The sequence below is a fragment of the Nerophis lumbriciformis genome, linkage group LG34 (genome assembly GCF_033978685.3).
Source record: "Nerophis lumbriciformis linkage group LG34, RoL_Nlum_v2.1, whole genome shotgun sequence".
Classification (NCBI taxonomy): domain Eukaryota; kingdom Metazoa; phylum Chordata; class Actinopteri; order Syngnathiformes; family Syngnathidae; genus Nerophis; species Nerophis lumbriciformis.
Genome location: NC_084581.2, coordinates 20507969 through 20517805, shown reverse-complemented (window position 1 = coordinate 20517805; position 9837 = coordinate 20507969). Strand labels below are relative to the sequence as shown.

Here is a 9837-nt window from a genome sequence, read left to right as displayed (position 1 = left end):
AATTCAAAATAGTGCAGAGCAATAGCAACATAATGTTGCTCGAACGTTAATGTCACAACACACAAAATAAACATAGCGCTCACTTTCTGAAGTTATTCTTCATTCGTAAATCCTTCGTCTTCGGTGTCCGAAGTGAAAAGTTGGGCAAATTTACGATCCACTGGCAGATGTTGGCGTCGTCTGGCGCTGCCTCCTCGTCTTAGTGAAGGTGTGTTCGCCTTCTGTCATCCATTGTTCCCACGCAGTTAGCAGTCTAGCTTCGAATGCCCTGTTGACACCAATATCTAGCGGCTGGAGGTCTTTTGTCAATCCACCCGGAATGACGGCGAGTATTGAATTAAGCGCGTAAGCGTGTCTCTCAATGTGCTGTTATGAGCTAGCAAATATAACAACTACACTACCCAGCATGCAACGATAGTTACGAGCATGCGCGGTAGCCCTGAGAAGCGTTGTTGTATGCTGGCAGTTAGAATGTGGTTATGAGCACGCTGCGAGTAAACGTTGAGAACTCAGTTAACACGCCTCGTCTGCATTATTTATAATTAGACAGACAACACACTTAATAGGAGCCATTTTGGGGTCTTTACATAAACACACAAATGGAAATGAAACGTCACATATCCCAGCATGCACCGCGCGCTTCTTCTACGGGGAAAAAAGATGGCGGCTGTTTACCGTAGTTGCGAGACCTAAACTTTATGAAAATGAATCTTAATATTTATCCATATATAAAGCGCACCGGGTTATAAGGCGCACTGTCAGCTTTTGAGAAAATTTGTGGTTTTTAGGTGCGCCTTATAGTGCGGAAAATACGGTAGGTCAGAACTCTTACAGAGGTTTCTCCAAATGCCAATTCAACAGTGACTTTCTAACTCCATGCATGCTTTATCTAAAAAAAAGTTGCATTAATTAAGTCCAGCATGCGCGCTTTAAATCAGCCAACCACTTCTTAGATTTGGGGATAAGACACAGCTGAAAAGTCCCACTAATGGATTGCAGTCTCTCCAGTTAGAATCTCCAACCTCATGTATCTGCATAAGAGAGAGACGATCTCAGCAGTCCAAATTTGTGTTTAAAGTCCGCTTGGGCCTGCAGTAAAGCCTCCTCGTCGATGTACACCACGGGCCTTCTGGTCGCGACCACGTACTGTACCTTCCTTAGGCTCCAGCCCAGCACATACATTAGCAAGCCGCATACAGCCGCCGTGGACCGGCCCACTCCTGCGTTACAGTGGACGTAGACTGTGTGACCGTTCTCTAGGAGGCCGTGAAGCAGGAAGACAGCCTGAGGAAGCATCCGGACGCGACCTACACGAGAGGATAGGAAGACATTAAAGTTTTATAAATAACATAGCAATTAGTTGATGGCAGCCATGTTTTCAACCAATCCTGCTAAAATGATACATATGTGCTTGCCAGTCTCTTTAAGATGTGTACCAAATTTAGTAGTGATTTGTTTATTGCGCTTTTGACATATACACTTGCCCAAAACACAATTCAACACACATCAAATGGACTTCCCCTCCACCATAAAAAAAAAACCCCAAAACATAAGTCAAATAGGTACAGGCAAACATTGACATGAAGCCACAGACAACTGCACTCCTGAATGGCCCCAACACGGCGCAGCAATACACAAAAGCAAACAAAAGGTCCATCAATCATCCAGACTTCAATTACTTTTTAATCGGGGTTAAATTGGAGATCAGTCTCTTTTACATATTTTACAAAAGCACCCCATACTTCTTCAATGCCAGCCTATTTTCTACAATTTAAGGAAACAAAACATACCGTATTTTTCGGACTATAAGTCGCAGTTTTTTTCATAGTTTGGCCGGGGGGTGCGACTTATACTCGGGAGCGACTTATGTGTGAAATTATTAACACATTACCGTAAAATATCAAATAATATGATTTAGCCCATTCACGTAAGAGACTAGACGTATAAGATTTCATGGGATTTAGCGATTAGGAGTGACAGATAAACGTATAGCATGTTCTATATGTTATAGTTATTTGAATGACTCTTACCATAATATGTTACATTAACATACCAGGCACGTTCTCAGTTGGTTATTTATGCCTCATATAACGTACACTTATTCAGCCTGTTGTTCACTATTCTTTATTTATTTTAAATTGCCTTTCAAATGTCTATTCTTGGTGTTGGGTTTTATCAAATACATTTCCCCCAGAAAATGCGACTTATTCTCCAGTGCGACTTATATAGGTAAAAGCCAGTAAATTAGAATATTTTGAAAAACTTGATTTATTTCAGTAATTGCATTCAAAAGGTGTAACTTGTACATTATATTTATTCATTGCACACAGACTGATGCATTCAAATGTTTATTTCATTTAATTTTGATGATTTGAAGTGGCAACAAATGAAAATCCAAAATTCCGTGTGTCACAAAATTTGAATATTACTTAAGGCTAATACAAAAAAGGGATTTTTAGAAATGTTGGCCAACTGAAAAGTATGAAAATGAAAAATATGAGCATGTACAATACTCAATACTTGGTTGGAGCTCCTTTTGCCTCAATTACTGCGTTAATGCGGCGTGGCATGGAGTCGATGAGTTTCTGGCACTGCTCAGGTGTTATGAGAGCCCAGGTTGCTCTGATAGTGGCCTTCAACTCTTCTGCGTTTTTGGGTCTGGCATTCTGCATCTTCCTTTTCACAATACCCCACAGATTTTCTATGGGGCTAAGGTCAGGGGAGTTGGCGGGCCAATTTAGAACAGAAATACCATGGTCCGTAAACCAGGCACGGGTAGATTTTGCGCTGTGTGCAGGCGCCAAGTCCTGTTGGAACTTGAAATCTCCATCTCCATAGAGCAGGTCAGCAGCAGGAAGCATGAAGTGCTCTAAAACTTGCTGGTAGACGGCTGCGTTGACCCTGGATCTCAGGAAACAGAGTGGACCGACACCAGCAGATGACATGGCACCCCAAACCATCACTGATGGTGGAAACTTTACACTAGACTTCAGGCAACGTAGATCCTGTGCCTCTCCTGTCTTCCTCCAGACTCTGGGACCTCGATTTCCAAAGGAAATGCAAAATTTGCATGGTTGCGACTTATATATGTTTTTTCTCTTCTTTATTATGCATTTTTCGGCCGGTGCGATTTATACTCCGGAGCGATTTATACTCCGAAAAATACGGTACCTCTAATCCAGCGGGTGTGGCAGGGAGGCGCTACACCCTTCCAATTTAGCACAATCTTCTAGCCAACAAAGTAGTAAATGCTACTAAGTTATTTTTTGCTTGGGCGATTCAATTCAATCTTTTTGCCAAGTACCAAAGACAAAATGTTAAACATTTCAGTCTAATAACTTTACAGGGATGGAGAGAGCCAAAACATATGTATTAAGTTAGCTGGAGGCTGTTGTAACTGATTACATAACACCGATATTCCGTCATACAGGTTAGCCAGCCGGACCTTGGTATAACAGGTACGATGTATTAGCTTGCATTGAATAAGCACAAAATAGAAGACTTATTTAAAATCTCTGTCTAGCTCTCCTCAGATAGGGTCACTCCTAAGTCACCCTCTCAAAGTGACTTAATTGAATTCAGAGACTCAGGGCGTAAAATCAAAAATGTGATTGTAAATTCATGTAATTGATCCTTTTAAAGTTGGAAGTGGTGTCAACAAAGCATCTAAAACTGTGCCAGTCGGTAAGTTTAGGAACCTGGGGAAAGTATTACAAACAAAACTGTGAATATGTAGATATATATAAAACATATATTGCTTAGGGCGGGGGTCAGCAACCCGTGGCTCTCGGGCTGCATGCGGCTCATTAGCACCGCCCTCGTGACTCCCTGGAGCTTTGTCAAAAGTGGAAAAAGATGGGGGGGGAAATATATTTGTTGTTTTAATAATGTTTCTGTAGGAGGACAAACTTAACACAAACTGTTCTAATTGTTAGAAAGCCCACTGTTTAATATGTTTGTGTTTATGCTTCACTGATGGCCAGTGCCTTTTTGTCCTACTAATTTCAGCGATCCTTGAACTCACCGTAGTTTCTTTACGTGTACAACATTCTCCGTCGCTGCTACAAAAAGACGTGTTTTATGCCACTCCTTTTTTGTCTAATTTTGTCCACCAAACGTTTTATGCTGTGCGTGAATGCACAAAGGTGAGCTTTGTTGATGTTACTGTGACTTGCTAATAATTAGGGATGTCCGATAATGGCTTTTTGCCGATATCCGATATTCCGATATTGTCCAACTCTTTAATTACCGATACCGGTATCAACCGATACCGATATCAACCGATATATACAGTCGTGGAATCAACACATTATTATGCCTAATTTGGACAACCAGGTATGATGAAGATAAGGTACTTTTTTAAAAAATTAATAAAATAAAATAAGATGAATAAATTAAAAAAAAATTATTGAATAAAAAAGAAAGTAAAACAATATAAAAACAGTTACATAGAAACTAGTAATTAATGAAAATTAGTAAAATTAACTGTTAAAGGTTAGTACTATTAGTGGACCAGCAGCACGCACAATAATGTGTGCTTACGGACTGTATCCCTTGCAGACTGTATTGATATATATTGATGTATAATGTAGGAACCAGAATATTAATAACAGAAAGAAACAACCCTTTTGTGTGAATGAGTGTAAATAGGGGAGGGAGGTTTTTAGGGTTGGTGCACTAATTGTAAGTGTATCTTGTGTTTTTTATGTTGATTTAATTAAAAAAAACAAATAAATAAATAAAACGATACCGATAATAAAACAACCGATACCGATAATTTCCGATATTACATTTTAACGCATTTATCGACATCTCTACTAATAATCCATGCCAACATGCTATTTTGGCTAACTGTGTGTACATATATGCCTCGTTTGTAGGTATATTTGAGTTCATTTCATTTCCTTTACGTATGTCCTCTTTGTATTTAATTTATATTTGCATGTCTCATGACACATTATCTGTATGTAATATTGGCTGCATTTCTGATAGTGTGCCATGTTGTTCCAGACCACAGCAAACATTACCCAGCTTGCAAAGATTGTAACAAATCAATTAGAAGAAGACAGCCTGCCGTGTACTTTAACTTGGACACACTCGTCTATACCTTTTGGCAGTTTTAAGCCAGTAATTTCCAGGAGTTATATAACCCTCTGAGACACTTACTTGATGTGTTGCCTTCATTATAACACTTACATAAGGCTTTTAATTTTTCGCGGCTCCAGACAGATTTATTTTTTGTATTTTTGGTCCAATATGGCTCTTTCAACATGTTGGGTTGCCGACCTCCAGCTTAGGGCGTGAAAATGTATTACAAAGTTGCTGAAAAGAAGCAAAACTGTTGTCAATGTATACATCTTTAATGTTGTTGACCACCTTAAGAAGGCACTATCAACAAAAGAGGGAGAAAAAGCATGATTAGGAGTGATGGGTGCCAGACTAGAAAGAGTCTGTAGACCAAAATAGCGCTTAAACTGAATACAAATCCTGGCCTTTACAATTTAGTTGTTTGTATAAGAGGAGGTAGATGAGGGAATAGGAGAGTGACCCAAAGATTTAAGAGAATCTGGTTTAGTTGAGTTTGTCCCCATAATCAGAGGGGGATCAAATGCTTCATATTGCAGCCAAAACTTCAGAATTCTAATGTTGGTGGCCCAGTGATAAAACCTAAAGTTTTGTAGTGCTAATCCTCGCAACGATTTGGGTCTTTGCAAATATTGTTTACGTTTGATTGATTGATTGATTGATTGATTGAGACTTTTATTAGTACAAACCCCGTTTCCATATGAGTTGGGAAATTGTGTTAGATGTAAATATAAACTGAATACAATGATTTGCAAATCCTTTTCAACCCATATTCAATTGAATAGACTGCAAAGACAACATATTTGATGTTCAAACTCATAAACTTTATTTTTTTTTGCAAATAATAATTAACTTAGAATTTCATGGCTGCAACACGTGCAAAGTAGTTGGGAAAGGGCATGTTCACCACTGTGTTACATGGCCTTTCCTTTTAACAACACTCAGTAAACGTTTGGGAACTGAGGAGACACATTTTTTAAGCTTCTCAGGTGGAATTCTTTCCCATTCTTGCTTGATGTACAGCTTAAGTTGTTCAACAGTCCGGGGGTCTCCGCTGTGGTATTTTAGGCTTCATAATGCGCCACACATCTTCGATGGGAGATATGTCTGGACTACAGGCAGGCCAGTCTAGTACCCGCACTCTTTTACTATGAAGCCACGTTGATGTAACACGTGGCTTGGCATTGTCTTGCTGAAATAAGCAGGGGCGTCCATGGTAACGTTGCTTGGATGGCAACATATGTTGCTCCAAAACCTATATGTACCTTTCAGCCTTAATAGCGCCTTCACAGATGTGTAAGTTACCCATGCCTTGGGCACTAATACACCCCCATACCATCACAGATGCTGGCTTTTCAACTTTGCACCTATAACAATCCGGATGGTTCTTTTCCTCTTTGGTCCGGAGGACACGTCGTCCAGTTTCCAAAAACAATTTGAATTGTGGACTCGTCAGACCACAGAACACTTTTCCACTTTGTATCAGTCCATCTTAGATGAGCTCAGGCCCAACGAAGCCGACGGCGTTTCTGGGTGTTGTTGATAAACGGTTTTTGCCTTGCATAGGAGAGTTTTAACTTGCACTTACAGATGTAGCGACCAATTGTAGTTACTGACAGTGGGTTTCTGAAGTGTTCCTGAGCCCATGTGGTGATATCCTTTACACACTGATGTCGCTTATTGATGCAGTACAGCCTGAGGGATCGAAGGTCACGGGCTTAGCTGCTTACGTGCAGTGATTTTTCCAGATTCTCTGAACCCTTTAATGATATTACGGACCGTAGATGGTTAAATCCCTAAATTCCTTGCAATAGCTGGTTGAGAAAGGTTTTTCTTAAACTGTTCAACAATTTGCTCACGCATTTGTTGACAAAGTGGTGACCCTCGCCCCATCCTTGTTTGTGAATGACTGAGCATTTCATGGAATCTACTTTTATACCCAATCATGGCACCCACCTGTTCCCAATTTGCCTGTTCACCTGTGGGATGTTCCAAATAAGTGTTTGCTGAGCATTCCTCAACTTTAGCAGTATTTATTGCCACCTTTCCCAACTTCTTTGTCACGTGTTGCTGGCATCAAATTCTAAAGTTAATGATTATTTGCAAAAAAAAAAAAATGTTTATCAGTTTGAACATCCAATATGTTGTCTTTGTAGCATATTCAACTGAATATGGGTTGAAAATTATTTGCAAATCATTGTATTCCGTTTATATTTACATCTAACACAATTTCCCAACTCAAATGGAAACGGGGTTTGTACAATGTTAACACTTTTGTACAAATAAGTACAGTTGCACTTGTTTTTTCAAATGTGTTTATTCTGTAAAGGAATGAGTTAAATGTTTAAAATGACTGGTTAATAGTGCTATGTCAGCACTATTTTTTTCCCTGCAATTTCAAATGCACTTGTTTTAATAAATAAATACAGCACTTTAAAAGCATACACAATCTGTGTAAATATATTAGTCTGTGGTTAAAAGGACTTAAAAGGACTCGAAATTCAAAATGCAGGACTTGGGACTTGACTTAAGACTTTCCAGTCTTGACTTTGGACTTGACTCGGGACTTGCCTGTCTTGACTCGGGACTTGAGGGCAAAGACTTGAGACTTAATTATGACTTGCGAAACAATGACTTGGTCCCACCTCTGCTATCGAATGTGCGAAAGAAGGACTAAAGGAGAAATAATGTAATGCAGTGGAACAGATAAGAAAATTGGGGAAGTAAATTAATTTTAATATAAATTTAGGTCAAAATGACTTCTGGGGTCACTGGGTCAGTCATGCTGCAACAGAAAAAGCTCACAAAGTAGGAAGCAGGGAATGACTTGGCAAGATGGAGATTTTTATCCGAGTGTGTGTGTCTCAAACACTCGTCTTACCTTCAGTGCTCATGTCGGGCGTGGGCATCCACACGTACACAAGGCCGCAGTCGTTGTACAAATGCATCATGGTGTCGACGGTCATGCCGTCCCCAAGGTTCCGCCTGCAGCCGTGAGAGTTGTTCATCACGTCCCGTTCTGTCTGGAAGTTCATCACCGCCGTGATGCCGAGGTCGTGCTTCATCTTGATAGTCACATGTTCGGCCAACCGAGGACAGCTGCCCAACCAAAGCCGCGGCAGCACTCTGCAAGCAATAATATACATAATTTAAAGTTGAATTAAAACGGACTTTTTGTGAACCAAAGTACAATTTACAAACTCAATTACTTAAGCAGGGATTGTACATAGAAAAGCTTGTATATTGAAGCAAACGTCTCCTTAAGAAACAAGGGACAATTAAGGGACAGCGGAGTTCATACTCCAACAGGCTCCTTCAACTTCCTTCCCGCACTGTGCGATTCAAGAACTCCTTCATTCCACACTCCATCCAGCTGTATAATCACTCACCATACAGCAATAGATGACATCTGCCTATTACCTGACACCTGACATGTTAGCTACTTCTCTTTGTTTATAATGTTTATAATGTCTATTTTCTATTTCCTGCTGGATCTACTCTCTATTTCATGCTGCTGCTGTCACATATACTGTATATACTGTAATATTGTACATGGTCATTGGTATATATTGTATATATGTTATTGACATAATATAATATATATGTATATATATTATTCTGTACACATTATGTATATATATTTGTATATATGTTAGATTTTTTTATCGCTATATTAGTCTATTTATACCTGCATTGTCCTTTCCATCCTTACACTTTCCATCATTGTAACTGAGCTACTGTGTTGAACAATTTCCCTTGTGGATCATTAAAGTTTGTCTCCAATTTAAATCTAAGTAAACATTAATAATGGGTTCCAGTTTCAACTAAAGTCCATATTTTAGTAAAGGTTTGAGTACAATATAAAGCACTATACAATACTGTGTATCAAACAAACATAACAAGGGGGCGATGGATCAACTTTTTATTTAAACCACATAACACCTAAACTGTCCTCATTTGTCATCGGCGGTCACTCGAACGAGTATGACGATCCTCCTGGTAGGGGTGTATCCCTTTATGGAGGATGCCTGTGTGTGACTTTGTTTAACGTGGGGAGACTGGTGCACAGATAGTCACCACACGACATACTTGCCAACCTTGAGACCTCCAATTTCGGGAGGTGTGGGGGGCGGCGTGGTTAAGAGGGGAAGAGTATATTTAGAATTCACCAAGTCAAGTATTTCATATATATATATATATATATAAGAAATACTTGACTTTCAGTGAATTCTGGCTATATATATATATTTATTTTATTATGTATATATAAATAAGAGAAATACTTGAATTTCAGTGTTCATTTATTTACACATAACACTCATCTACTCATTGTTGAGTTAAGGGTTGAATTGTCCATCCTTGTTCTATTCTCTGTCACTATTTTTCTAACCATGCTGAACACCCTCTCTGATGATGCATTCTGCTTCGTCTCCTTGTTGTGTGCGCAGTTGTGCACTGCACTCTCTAAAAGCCCTAGATGTTATTGTCACATATGCATGTACAGTAGATGGCAGTATTGTCCTGTTTAAGAGTGTCACAACATTGCTGTTTACGGCAGACGAACTGCTTTACGGTAGACGAAAACCTGACTGCTGTTGTTGTGTGTTGTTGCCACGCTAGGAGGACGGTAATGAAACTGCCTAACAATAAACCCACATAAGAAACCAAAAACTCGCCCTCGATCATTCTACAGTTATAACGTCATTGGGCAGGCACGCTGTTTATATTGTGGGAAAGCAGACGTGAAAACAG

General features: G+C 39.5%; 1 protein-coding gene across 1 annotated transcript in view; it reads right to left on the bottom strand.

Annotated features, from left to right (window-relative positions):
* Positions 1-330: 330 nt before the first annotated feature.
* The window catches only part of epm2a (EPM2A glucan phosphatase, laforin), a 30326-nt gene continuing 20819 nt past the window's right edge, over positions 331-9837 (bottom strand). The window contains exons 3-4 of the mRNA XM_061929346.2: positions 7967-8211; positions 331-1307 (exon numbers count right to left, since the gene is read on the bottom strand). Coding sequence (XP_061785330.1) covers positions 1024-1307; positions 7967-8211 — 529 coding nt within the window. The 3' untranslated portion in view covers positions 331-1023. The remainder of the gene's footprint in view (positions 1308-7966; positions 8212-9837) is intronic.